This window comes from Perissodus microlepis, chromosome 19, assembly GCF_051167445.1.
Source record: "Perissodus microlepis isolate ML-2025 ecotype Zambia chromosome 19, ASM5116744v1, whole genome shotgun sequence".
In the NCBI taxonomy this organism is placed as follows: Eukaryota; Metazoa; Chordata; class Actinopteri; order Cichliformes; family Cichlidae; genus Perissodus; species Perissodus microlepis.
Window position 1 is genome coordinate 17,713,833 of NC_140479.1, and position 14,908 is coordinate 17,728,740.

At 39.9% G+C, this 14,908-nt stretch overlaps 1 protein-coding gene across 3 annotated transcripts in view; it reads left to right on the forward strand.

The window, feature by feature from the left end:
* The window catches only part of fndc3ba (fibronectin type III domain containing 3Ba), a 92,050-nt gene that overhangs the window by 47,444 nt on the left and 29,698 nt on the right, over positions 1–14,908 (forward strand). For all 3 annotated transcript variants that reach the window (XM_084915688.1, XM_084915689.1, XM_084915691.1), the window contains 3 exons: positions 753–984; positions 1,156–1,315; positions 1,996–2,126. In XM_084915688.1, the coding sequence (XP_084771814.1) occupies positions 753–984; positions 1,156–1,315; positions 1,996–2,126 (523 nt within the window). The remainder of the gene's footprint in view (positions 1–752; positions 985–1,155; positions 1,316–1,995; positions 2,127–14,908) is intronic.

Genomic DNA, 14,908 nt, shown 5'->3' on the forward strand with positions numbered 1-14,908 from the left:
CTGACCCTCTTTCATTCCCCACCATCTTTCTTTGTGTGGTGTCTGTTGCTTCTCAGTTTGTGTGGGGATTTCACGGTGGTGTTATTTAGTGTATGTGTGTGTGTGAGAGACAGTGTGCGGTGTTGTTGTTGTTAGTGACCAGCAGATGACTTCCCCCTCTCTGCAGGGAGTGTGTGTTTGCTCTCTTCTTGGAATGCAGGCCTGTGAAAGTATCTGAATAGTTGGAATGTGTGTGTCTGTATCTGTGTCCGAGTGAAAATGAATACATGTATGGAATCTATGCTAATTTCAGGCAGTTCTCTGAAGCTTGTTGCCAGAAAAATGTGCAGGCCATCTAAGGACACGTTACAGCATTTGTTTTTCATTGCTTTAAGGGACCGCACATCCTGTTGGTACACGCTCAGCTGTCAAATAAATCATGCAGTTAATTCTTTTATTAAATATCCACCATTTAACAGACAGAGCACCTGCTCTTGTAAAATAATGGGCAGTGAAGTACTCTTGGCATGATGGGCAATTCACTCAGTTCTCTGAATCACTTGACTTAAATTAAAGCCAGCACTATCTGAGGAACCTTTACTCAACAGTATATAAAGCAGTCAAAGGCAGTGTGCACTTTTCAAGTCTTGCGTGATTTGTAGGTACTAAAATTCAGGTGCACAGATGCACATTTCTTAGTCTTTTAGGCTTTTTAAAAATTTTATTTTCATGTTCTGTGAACCCATACTTAGCTTTTCTCCTCTCTCCCACAGGTGCTGGAAGATACCACAGGGGTCCGCCGAGTGGTTGTGACCCCCCAGTCTCCGGAGTGCTACCCTCCCTCCTACTCTCCAGCTCTCTCCCCCACACATCACCTGCCGCCATACCTGCCTCACCCTCACTTCATCCCCAACTCTCACTCTTTCTATCCTCCCGTCAGCCCCGGGGAGCTGCCTCCCCATCAGTACTACCAACACCACCTTCCCCCCATGTACGGCGATCCAGGTACTCGTGCTGACTGAACACAGGCCATCTGCAAAAACAAAAAAGAAAGCAAAAAAAAAAACCAAATCAGATTTTGACATTGAGTTAAAATTCAGTTACGAATATGCGCCACACAATCTGCACGGTACGAAATTTAACATGAAATATTTTCTATGCTCTTCTTCCTTGCAGAAATCATCCCAGTTTATGGGATGTCAAACTTCATAGGGAGGGAGGATACATACAGTAAGCCACAACCTAAAAAGTTAAAGGAACCGAGACAGAATCGAGTCAATTCTCCTCCCTCTACTCCCTATAAGGGCAGCCTTGGGCCAGCACACAATGGATACAGGTGATCATCATTTATGAGATGCGCTTTAAGATTAACCAACTCATTAATGGTTAGACTTCTGAAGGCACAATGTTGATGATTTATATATTCATTTCATTTGTTATGTCATTATATGTAGGTAATATAAAAATCAGTTAACTAAGCTGTGTAAAATTTTAATGTGTTAGCTGTTCATTTGGAATAAGAATGGACCTGTTTTCACATGTATGCCTGAGTGCTAGTAATTACATGCTGCAGCTGCAAATGTCCAAATAAGTGAACTCTACCCCACACCTTTCCTAATACAAAGACTCACGTTAGAACACACAGTTATTTGAAGCATTCACAGGGATTACATAGGCATCATGTGTTAACCTCAGCTGCAAAAAGTACACCCAATATTAGTGTGAAAATCCATAAACACAAACACAACCTTGCTAAATGTTGTTCTGTCGACGTTGCCCATGTGTGAAAACAGCTCATGTGAAGGAATCTTTTGCTAGGAATTTTTTTCTTTCTTTTTTTCTATTTTCCACACCTTATTTTGTTAGTATTTTTATTGAAGAGAAAGGTGAACAGCTCATTTGGTCACTGCAGCTTTTGGTTGCAACTGACCAAAGGGTGTATGATTTATATACTTCTTGTTTTATGTCTTTTATGTAAATACAATGAATTCTGTTGTGATTTTCTTCGGGATGCAGCAACAAATCACACGGCCCAACGCTCGGGTCAGCGGGGTCTGGTGGTGGAGTTGGCAGTCCAGGAGGGAAGAAGCCAGAGAGACGGCTCCGCAGCAGTCCGCGAAACAGTGAACCAGACACACACACACAAGGTAGGACTTGCACAAACACAAGGGCGTGAGAGAGACTAGTACCCACTGTCAATGAATATTTTTCTGTCTTAAATGTATACATCGATATAGTTCAAATAGAAAAAAAATGACACTCAATAAGTAACATTAAACGCAGATGTTGACATGAATGAGTCCTGACACAAACCTGCATCACAGACATACAGACAAGTATAAAAGAGTTAAATCAAAATATCATATTTCAGTGTATCCGCTTATTGCAAGATCCGAGACACCAAATCAAAAGAAAGGAGACAGTCTCAATGTGAGCATTTTAAAGTTTAAATATCTGCTCAACAGAAAATGTCACTACAGTCTCTTTATTTTCCAAATAATAGACATGTCACCATGCAACAAGATCATCTTTTATATGTGAATAATTTGTGTTCTCTGTGACATTTCTGTCTTGCTCTGTGTGACTTACTTTGTCCTCTTTAACCTCAGTGCCCCTCTGCATTCAATTAAATCAAATAAAACAACCTTTGCGCCTCTCTTTCTATCACTGTCCTTTTTTTTTTGTCACACAGAAAGAAATGAATGGATGAATGCAGCCTCACCGAGGTGAAGGGATAGGGGGGTGAGGGTGGGGAGGTGGAGAAAGGGGGTAAGGGTTGTCTGGGTAAGCACATAGCTGAATCTGTCCCTGAGCGCTATCATTTTACCCTTGCTACAATACCGGCCTTGTTGGTGAAGGCTTAGCCGTGGGGGGGATGGTTGAGAGAGGGGTGAGAGAGATGGGGGAGGGTGGAGTCACATACCTGTAGAGCCCTGCTTGAGATGAAGGAAACCTTTGAGCGCTGAGATTTAGATACCGCAGCTTAGCCTTATCGCTCAGACACACATGAACATCAGCACATGTGCAAAGACATTAAGGCACACATACACATGCGGTTCTTCTTTAATGGCAGGTCTTTTGACGCATAAGATGAATGTCTGAGCTGTTAAAAATGACAGAATATTTCATTATGTACACACACACACACACACACACACACACACACACACACACACACACACACACACACACACACACACACACACACACACACACACACAAAGTGAAGTTTGTGAAGGTGATGACAGAAACATAAAGTGAGACATAAATTGATTGACTGTACTTGTCAGGCTCTTTTAAATTTACCCTCCCCATAAAACTTTGGCTTAGTCACTCACAGCATGGTGCAGGATCACAGGGATCTTCCAGCTGGGTTTGGTGTGGATATGCTGATCAGGCACAACATTAAAACCACTTGTCCAATATTATGTGGGCTTCTTTTGTCATGGCAAAACAGCTCTGGCTTGTCAGGGAGTGAACACTGGATCACTTAAGGAAAGGGAGGGGGTGCCTTCAGAACAGATCTGGGATGTCAAATTGATTTTACATTTTGTGCCACATGTAATCCATTTTGATTTTAAGTGGGCTAGATGAGCAAAACTCCACTTTCTGTCAGTGTAAAGATATTTATATACTCATTTAATCCTTGAGATATCTTAACATAAAATGAGAAAGTGCAATTTCAGCAGCACATCTCAGTTTTTCTACACAAGTAAATTACAATTTGTTATTACAAGTGTGGTTTTTTTTACACATGTATTGTAATTAAATGTGTAGTTTTACAATTTGCATGTGTGAAATTGCAGAGAAAGTTCCGGTAGCTCACTGCCCAGTTTCCCATATTTATATAAAAGTTTTTGTTTATTGATGACTTTATTTATTTTTTTAAACCAAATTTCTATTGTAGACAATGAAAAACAGGAATGTTGCTCTCATTTATTTTTTTATCTGTTACTTAGCTCCTTTGGTATGTAGTATGAATGGCTTTGGATAGGTTTTTATCAGTACAAAAAGCTGTACAAATTCTAAAAATAGAGTCCAAAAATTTATGCTTTTCCAAAGTCGTCCACCAGGCCACACTGGATGTCTTTGCTGGGGATGATTTTGGCTCCAGGCCCTTGTGTTTGACACTCCTGTTTTAGATAGATAAGTTACATCCTACACATGCTCGATCAGATTGGGAATTGGGGAGTTTAGAGGCTGGGTCAACAACTTGAATCCTTTGTTTGTGTTTCTGAGCTAATTTTTTTTGGGGGGGAGACGTTGTCTGCTGAGGTGACCACTACTATTGGTTAGTTCATTTAATAAACACAGATCTGCAGCATTGCTTAGGCAGGTGCTGTGTTTCAAAGAACCATGTTAGGAATATAAATTTACTGTCAGAATATTGCATTGAATATTGAGTTCGTTTTCCACATCCATGCAATGTTGGTGACTGGAATTTTGTTTTTGTTGCTCACAGCACTGAAAAATTATCTTTAAAAAAATGTAACAGCACCACCAACTCCATCCAGGAAAATGTCCACATAACGCAATCAAACGTGTACACTGGACTTAATCAGTATGGAAACGACTTCCTTTTTACATTTTTTCACAATAATAGTCATTATAATCATTTAGAAAAGTGAAAAAAGTAAAAAAAAATTGATTTTCATTCAAACACGTACACACTAAAGTAAAGAGCTAACACATCTGTACACATGCAAGTTGACATCTGCAAATGCAAACCAAAACCAAACATCTTATTGCGCTGCAACAAAGGGAGATTGCACAGCTTACAGTACACACACACACACGTGTGCGTGCACACACTAGAGGGAATTAGCTAAAATCAGCCACAGGATGAAAAGGGAAGTGAGATCAACATCTCAGCTTATGGAATTCATAGTTTCATGTGCCACATACTGTACAACTCAAACAACCATAACACTCTTGACAGATAGGAGCATGTCAGCATGTCATTTGTTGTTTGGTCTACCAGGGTCTCAGTACAGGGCTGGAGATCAGGCTGAGTCAGCTGGATATATCACACAACACACTCGCACACCAACACACAACCACACATATGCTCAAACACCCTGTGACTGGGCTTCCTGTAAAACAATCAGACCATGAGGCTCCAGAGGATAGGGGGGCAAACGGCGAGAAAGGGGGTGGAATGCTGGATTTGAAGGACAGATGAGAGAGGATAGAGATGGATGCAAGGTTTTCTTTATCACAGAGAAGGCAGAGATGGAAAGACAGAGAGGCGCAAAGTTAAAGAGCAGAGTACAAACATTCCGACAAAGTTGCTCCTTGGCCCGATGCATCCAAGTCAAGTCCAATCCAGAATACCACACACACACGCCACACATAGCCGCCTACGCTTTGCCCTTGATGCCCTTGCTTTATGTGTGTGTGTGTGTGTGGCTGTTGCCCCAGTGCCAGCAAGGCAGCAGGCTTACTTGGCCAGCAGAGCATCCATTCTCTAGTAAAGCCAGCTCTACGGGCCCTTTTCCTCAGAACTGAGCTGCTTGCTGAGCAGAAACAGATGTGGGCTCCGTCCCTTCTGTTCCTCCATCTTGCTTCTGCATCATCACCACCACAGATCCTATCTCTCACTCAAAAAAACCTGGGATTTCAGCAGAAACAGATGGACCAGTTCCCTCAGCTCCTCCATCTTTGTTTCTACGTCACTGCCCAGCACTGTGAAAGCAGGAGAAACCAGATGTGTGCAGTGGCTGTTTTGTCCACTATGTCGTCTCTGTGAATGAGGTGTGGAAAATAAGAAGGGTTCACAGTCATAGATATGGAAGTGGTCTGTTATCTTAAGTTATGAGAGGTATGGAAACCCACCTTCTCTATTATGTGGAGAGATTTTTTTCACTTTAAAAATAAATTACATGTGAGTGGCATTGGGATTTAATTTGACTTTCATGGCATAGTTATCTTAACAAATATAAGATTATTAGAGATTTTTATAGGCTACCAATCACGGCAGTGTTCCAAGAAAGACGTTTTAAAAGCAAAAAAAGCATGAGTGTAATTCAGTATTTAACCATTTCTTTGCTTCATAACTGAAGAACATTTCTAAAATATTTACTTGAAAAATATTCTCCTTACATGTTCTACGGTGGCCTCCTTTTTCAGACTTTCGCCATGCATTTTTCAGGTTATAAAAGTATCAACAGTAGCGACTGAGATTTATCATGGCCACTTCACTTTGCATGGAAAATTCACTCAAGTAAGCATTTTCACTTGACCTTCAGATATTACTGTCTCGGCGAAGTCAAAGCATGGCTATTTTTTAAGTAAACTGTACGAGAAGTTAGAATTATAGCATAATTTAAATGCTAAAACATTTATTACAAGAAACACTAGTAGAGAGAGTTAATAAGGCAAACTATTAGCAATGTCCTTTGCAAAATAATCATTAAGTTTACATAAAAAGCTTCTTTTGACTTTTTCCTTATTCCATTTAGCAGAATTTTACCCCTGATGCAAGTCCCAGGACTCTTTCTCTTGTTAGACAAATATAAACCACTGCACTAAGTAACCATCCTATCTAATTAAGTTAAAATGCCAATTAGTGAGAAATTCATAGCACTAGTACTGGTAAAATGAGGCATGTACTGCAGTGTTTTGTAAGGTTTTATAAGCTCGTGTGTCCTTTGACCGAGTCCAGTCATGAATTATCAATTAAGTATGTTAACCATCCAGCTCCTTCCAGCTTCTCCTGCTGTGATTGCAGAAGCGGGCCTGAAAATGTGTGAACACACACCCAGCCTTTCCTTACTGGATTGTTTTTGTGAGTTGCCATGGCAATAATCTCAGGCCCCCACCCTCCCACAGACACACAGAAAAACTCCTACCCCTTCCCACAAACCCAAATACGGCCATGTTTGTAGGGCAACCTGGAGGCCAGAGAGGTGGAAGAAAGAGACTAGAAGGTGAAAGTTGAGATAATAAAAACAGAAAATGCACAAGAAAAAAAAATGAGAGAGTTGAAAAATAAATGACAGAAACTTGGAAATAAGAGTCAAAAGTAGACATGTACAGAAAACAAAGCGAGTGTGGGATGGCTTTACCAGCAGAGGAATGTCTTTCCCGTTAATATCGTGTAACAGGACTAATGGGATTAGAAGGGGAGGGTATTCTTGTTAGTCACAATGGGTACACCAGATATTTCACCATTCAGTTGAATGAATCTTGTGATACAAGTGATAAACTATAGCACCTAGTCATTCTACACTGACCAGACTTGTGCAAGTCTTGCTTAGAAAAACGAAATTATAGTTGATTTAAACTTGCTAAGTAATTTAGTCTCCTTGGTCGTCAGTTTTAGGAAAGGGAAAGACCTGACGATGCTTCCCTTTAGATATTTTTTTCCATTTTATGTCACTCAGGTGGCCTTTATACCACTTACCCAGGAAACTTAAATGTAATAATTAAAGCTAAAAATGCAGAGTATAAAGCAGCGATCCATATAAGATGAAAGCAAGGTTGGTTAGCAAGCGAACACACCGTCTGGCAGCACTAGTTAAACACAGAAACCTGCTGTTAAGTGCTTAATAATATACAAACTCTGCATCTCACCCACCAAAACTGAAGACCAGACTGTAGGGGTTTGTACAATCAGCCACTCATAAGACAAATGCATTTAAAATTGTTTCAAAAAGTCCCAACGCTACAAACACTTTCAAGAGCTCTGAAATGAGCACAGTTAGAAGACACCTGGCAATTACAGTCACCTGTGTTGGCTTCCATTTCTCTGTTAGAGCAGACATGTCTGTAATTGTGTAAACTTTGATTCCTCTTAGACCCCTGGTCTAAGGGGATTGATTTGTGTTTGACCTCAAGTGGCCAGTTGAGGAACTGCAGGCCAGTGTGGCTACCTGTAGTTTTGCTTGGTAGGTTTTGAATTTCTTCGACCATGTCTTACGAAATAATAAATCTAAAAGGGCTTCTTTAAAAAATATGTGGATGAAGAGGCATGATTTAACAAACCAACATGAAACACATGAAAAAGGTCATTTGGGAATATTGGGATAATTTTAACGTTTCATCAAAACCTAAAATTTCATTTTTGAAATTCACACACATGAAACCTCCAGTAACTCACAAATAGACTGGGATTTAGTGAGTTGTTTTTTGTTTTTTTTAATGGATGTTGCCAGTTTGTTTACGCAAATTGCTTTTGGGAAACGAGTCACAGAAAACCATCAGATTAAAGTAAAACTATACAAATGACTGATATTGGAGCATGGACAGCTATCACCTTGCTTATTAATGTACTTATTGGTGCCATCAAATGCATGCACAGTATGCACAGACAATTTTTGTCATTACTAAAAAGAGCCTAACAACAGCCTAAGGCATTTAAATTTAAATTGAGGTATTTATTTTTAATTTGCCTTTGCAGTAAAGGAGACATTGCATTGATTAGTCTCCAACTATCTACCACTTTGTTGTTTGCCTTTTTGTCACTGTTCCTGTTTTTAACCAGCCCTGCTATCTGTGGATTGTATAATTCCCTCCCACTGTCTGCCAGTCTGCACTCACTCCCTCAAACTTTTTTTTTTTTGGCTGAGCAGGGTCGAATGGGGTCAGGGTTCTGAGAAACGCATCCCCCATAATCCCTCACTGCTTAGCCAGGTTGCTTTGTCACTCACAGCACATACATTCTTTTATAAACACATGTGCATGCATGTGCAAATGGTATGAAAACGTGGATAGACTTTTTTGTGTCAGCTGAAGTGTTCATTTTCTTCCTTAGTGAGAGGGTTGCAGTGGAGAAGGTCTCAGTGTCTGCATTGGCATGCATGCATGCATATTAAGAGATAACAGGTTAGGAAAGGGAGTCAAAATTTTTTTATTTTGAGTATTATTATTAATCCTTTATTTATCCAGGTAAAAAATCTCATTGAGATTAAAAATCTCATTTCCAAGAGAGACCTGGCATCATGGCAACAAAAGTCACATACCACATAGGTATATAACATTTAAAACAAATACAATATCCCATACAAACATGTGTAAAATATACAATAACAGATCAAATTAAGAGTACATTAAAAACAATCACACTGAGTAAAAGAGCTGTTCTCTCGTTCCTTTAAGACAGACTTAAACTCTCCCAAGGTAACCAATTCTGATAATTTCAGTTCCTTCTGCAGATTATTCCAGGAAGCAGGGGCAGCGTATTTAAAAGCCCTTTTCCCCAATTCTGTTCTGATTTTTGGGACAATCAATTGTATGATTTTGTTCGAACGAAGGTTGTATTGGTTGTGGTTTTTACACATATAAACACATAAATAAGATGGAACCAGCCCAAGGAGAGATTTATAGATAAAGATCAACCAATGGGAGAGTCTGCGAATATGCAAAGATGGACATTTAGCAGCAGCATACAAAGAACAATGATGTACATGATTTCCATAGCCAGTAATAAAACGTAAAGCACAATGGTACACAGTATCCAACCTCTTTAGGCAGTGGGCAGGTGCATTCATAAAAAGCAGGTCACCATAATCCAATAAAGGTAAAAAGGTTGCACGAATCAAATGTTTTCTCACTTGGAGGGAGAAACAGGATTGGTTTCTAAAAAAGTAACCTAGTTTTACTTTTAACTTCGACACAAGCCTTTGAATGTGAGTCTTAAATGACAAATTCTGATCTATAATGATCCCTAGATACTTGTAAGATGTGATCATTTCAATTTCAGATCCTTGAATTGTTTTAATCTTAGGAGATGTAGCTAACAACTCTTTGCCATTTGAGAATAACATGAGCTTGGATTTCTCTGGATTTAACACCAACTTAAGTTGAGTTAAATGGGACTGAACGACATCAAAGGCAGACTGCAGAAATTGCAGGGTTTGTGCTATTGAAGGGGATGAACAATAAATAATTGTATCATCTGCATAAAGATGAAATGCTGCATTTGACAAATTATCACAAAGGTTGTTTATGTAAAGAGAAAATAGCAATGGCCCTAATATGGAGCCCTGCGGAACTCCTTTGGATACTGGGAGAAAAGAGGAAGAAGACCCAGCAGCATGGACACACTGTTTTCTTGCTGACAAGTAATTTGAAAACCAACTTACAGCATTTACAGATAGACCAATATTGTTTAGTCTATTTAATAAAATAGCATGGTCAACTGTATCAAAAGCCTTTGACAAGTCAAGAAAAAGAGCAGCACAGTATTTTTTGCAGTCCATCGAATCAACAATGTCATTAACCACTTTAATAGCAGCAGTTATTGTGCTGTGTTGTTTTCTGAATCCTGACTGATGTTGGGAAAGAACTGAATTTTTGTCCAAAAAGTCTTTCAGTTGTTCACTAATGAACTTTTCTAGAACTTTTGCTAGAACACACAATTTAGATATGGGCCTGTAATTATTAACATCTGAAGGATCACCTCCTTTCAGCAAAGGGAGAACATAGGCAGATTTCCATATTACAGGGATCTCACTGTTCGAGAGGCTAAGATTAAAAATGTAAGTTATTGGTTCTGCTATAAAATCTGCAGCCAACTTAAGAAAATAGGGATCAAGTTGATCTGGTCCTGCAGATTTATTTAGATCCAACAGATTTAAAGCCCTGTGGACCTCAAAAACATTTAGCATAAGAGTATAAGAAGGCCTTTGTATTCCAATATTTGCAACACATGAGCTTTTATATATGATTTTTATGGTCTGGTAGCTTACCATTCATTTGCATAGTCTTTATCATTTACATGCACTCTTTCTAAACGGTTATTAATGACCAAGAGATTAGGTTGCGTATGCAGACATCCAGCAGTAGTAACCAAATTCTTCCCCAGGATGACCCCTTATCCTATTCTTATTTTTGTGAAGTCCATTAAGCAGGTTACTAGAGAAAGTGAGTCATAATCAAGATTCTTATTTGCAAGTGTCACTTCGTCTGTGTTTTGATATTTGATTCTTGAATATACTTCCTGCTTCTTTCCTTTCCACTCACCTTATTTGCTGCCTTTTTCTTTTTTACTCTCCAACTTTTCCACGTTACTCTGGACCAGTCCCTCTGTCCTTTTCTAATCCCTTTTATAAACCATAAGGGCTCTGGCCATGAGAACCAAACCTTCACCATGACAACCACAAATTCAGGCATGTCCCAACAACTTCTCCACTTTGTGTGTGTGTGCTAGTGTGTGTAGCCCAGCTGTTGAACAGATGGAATGCTTGCTATGCAGTAGATGATAATAGTGTGGAATCTGAGGTCTATGCCCCTCTCTACCTCTATTTGCCTCTTTCCTCTCCTCTCTCGCTTCTGAACCCACTCCTTCCCTTCTGGTCTTTCTCTGATCTCCACACCTCTCCCTGCTACAGATTGAGTGTCCATCACTTTGCTTTGTTCTCTCTGATTAGAGGCTTCTGAAGATGGGTATCATAGCTCACTTTGTTCCTTTTGGGCGACACACCACACGCACCCTGTGGCCCAGTACGTGTGTGGAGTGGGGGCTGAGTGAGCGGCCGTTGCCACATTTTTCACATTTTTTTTCTCCAGGCCTTAAAGGTCTTTTTCTGTCCCAGTGCAGACAGACTGTGTCTACGAGCCACAGGCCGTCATGCAGGAGGAATGCAGTCTCCTCAATGTCAAAGTGACTCACATTTTACTGAAACGCTCTTTGCAAGTGACATAACTAATTTTGAAGTCTCTGGATGTGTAACATTTAAACATTTAGGAAAATGCTGTAAACAGGGAGGGAGAAAGCCGGTACAGTTTAGAGTGCAAAGACAGGAATGAAGAGAGTCAAGCTTACTCTTTGCTTTTAAGTCGACTTCAATATATTTAAGAAAGAAACATCCAGTCCTGAAGCTTCAAATTATATAGTGGGAACTGCTTAGACTAATCTGAGGTTTTGTTAGTTAGAATAAAATGATGAGACTAACCAAGAATTTAGGCCATTTCCACCAGGTGGGAATTCTGGTGGTTACTTTCATAGCATGACTGTCTTCTCTCCTACGTTTATGACTTAACAGAAGTTTTAAGCTAAAATAGTTTCCTGTTTATTACATCAATTTACTCCAGGTCTCCATTGTTCCTAGTAGTTTGCAGTTGCTGTTGTGCCAGAAAGGCATGTTGCACCATGAGAAGAAGGTATGCGAGTGGTTATTAATCTCCCTAGGAGGCATATTGCTAGCATCTGGAAGAAACTGTCAATGCCTTTTGTCTGCTTCACAGGCAAAAACGATGCTATTAATGATTCAACTGTTTCTTTGTTTTTTACTATTCTTATTAATAAAAGGGGAAAAATATTCAGATTGGACCAAAAACAAACAAACAAACAAAAGAAATCCAAACGATGAGCACAGTTAGTTATTTTAATAACATACCTACATTATCATTGCTTCTGTAGAATGTCTCATACCACTACAGAGCGATGTTATAACAAAATAAATATATGTACATACACTATATTCTTCTGTTGTATTTTTGTAACTTTTAGGAAAAGCCAACCTGGATTTGTAAGTGAGTCATTACTTTATTTATCCGGCTGTTGAGATCAGTGGTGTGCATCTGCTCTGCACCTACTGATGACGTCAGTAAAGTTTCTGTAATCCTTGCCTGACATCATCCTAATCCTTTTTCCCTCTTTCAACTTTCATCCCCCCTTTGTTCTCCTCTCTGTTGATCCCTGGCTTGCTCTTTGTCTCTCAATTTCCTTGTGTTTTTATACCTAATCTCTTACCCAGACTCATCTTTCCCATCCTTTCCCCTCTCTTTGCACTCTGTCTTTTAGTGTCTCTCTTTCTTCCTATAAAATCTGCCCATCGCCTGGTCCCCTCCCCCCCATCATTTTCTCTTATTCCTCTTCTTCCTGCTGTCCGTTGTGCTCCGTCTGGCTGTTCTCGGTAATCAAACACAGTCGGTCAGACACAGACGGGATGTGAGGTCAGACGAGAATAGGAAGTTATGGTGCGTGGGCAGCGCCAAAAACAGAAGAGAGAGGAACAGTAAGGACACAGGAGGGTGTGGAGTAACACCGAGTAGAGGTTCAGATTCAGATTTCAGCCGTCAGCATCATCTCCTGGTTCATCTCGGTATTAAACACTTAAGCAGATGGACTCACCAACGACCGGCAGTCATAACACTCAGTGGTGAGGTAAAGAAGTAGTGTTTTTCAAACGTTATTACACGTCTTTTGAAATATTAAATAAGTTCTCTTCTTATGTCAGAAGTTAAATTTGTTGAGACCACCTCTTAACTTTATGCTCTTGGTTACATGAGACCAGTACTGTAAATGTGGGGCAAAATCACTGAGGAGGCCATACCCCTGTCTTTTTTTCACTCAACGGCTGATCCGATAAGCTGGGTCAGCCTGTTTGATGGAGCTCTTCATGTCTGGAGCTGTGCTGTAATTCCATAAAAGAGAAAAAGTTCAGTTTTGTCCCAATGGAAGAATGGAAAGATAAGTGCATGTATAAAAAAAGAAGAGAAAAGAGCACTAATGAGCTAATGTGTCTAGCAGTGCATCTGTTGAACTCTATCCGTGCTGCCAGCCCCAACACACACATGTACAAACAGTAGCTTAAACTTCCCCCCCACTGCCCATCAGCAATCTCCTGTGACCTAATACTGAGACGCACACACACAGTCTCTCTTTTGCTCTTGCCTTTTTTTTTCTCACACACAGGGAGGGCAAGTAGAGGTTGTGCTTCCATGACATCACTGTTGCCATGACTCATAAGTGTACCCCAGGCACATTAGGGCGCTCTCCTCCATAACCCGTCAGAGGAACTGACATACATGCACACACACACATGCACACTCCATCATTTGTGCCAAATATACATCGATCTTTGAAACCCAAACTGCGTTTTACACAAATATACTGCGCTTGTGTGTAAGGTCTCCATTCACGTGCATGCACGCATGCTTGCATGTTTGACAGTTTCCTCGCTCCTGTAGCACGAGCATCAATCAATCTTGGTTTCATGCAGGTCTTGCTGTTGCTTACCTTCACGCAAAGATTCATAGAGACATCCTGTGTGATCTCGAGTGGTCACACTGAAATGGAGAAAGCAGATCCCCTTCAATCAGGAAAAACCTCAACTTCGGGGATCACACAGGGTGGGGGTGGGCGGCAGCAGTGGGGGAGTGGGAAGTTCCCACACGTGTGCGCACACATTCACTTGCGCTCACCCTCATAACAACCTCAAGCGTCTACTAAATCACCTTTACATGTGTCGGTGGACCAGTTTTTTATATGCATGTGTTTATGCTGCTCACTTTCAAAGAGGCTGTGCAGAACCAGTGACAGCTTCATATTCTAGGTCAAAATCTAAACTTTGATTTGTAATAGAGGAAAAACTGCAAAATCTCAGTTCTAATAAATGGGAAATGTGCTTTTGTCATTTTTGCTTAATAAATGATTTAATGAATAATTGATTGTCAAAATAGCTACATGTGAACTGTCTAATTCTAAGCTTCAGAATTACTTTTCATATCAATATCACATGTCACTTCCAAGCTAAATCTGCTTAACTACATTTTAAAGAATGCACGAAACACAGTCATCATATACATATTCAGTAGAAGTCGCGCAATAAAGTCAACGAGCTGGGCTACAACAACAGCCAAACTGATGTCAGACCTTCCTGGGAACAATTACTCACAGATGTAGGTATAGTTGATGTGAAAATGGTGCATCATAATGATTAGAATTATTATTTCTATGAACTGTTTAATCTAAAAACCTTCATCAGTTTTTATGTACAAAGCAGAGTAGCCATTGTGGAATATGAGTCATGTTTATTTATTTATTTGTTTGTTTGTTTTGGTGATCCCCATATTGTTTCATAGGTCAGAAATTTATGAGTAATCCTTTCTGTGGAATCCATTTAGGTTTTTTCTCTCCTCCTCCCCAGCAGCTGTGTAACGACTTGATGAGATGAAATAGGCACTTACTGAAGAAAACAAG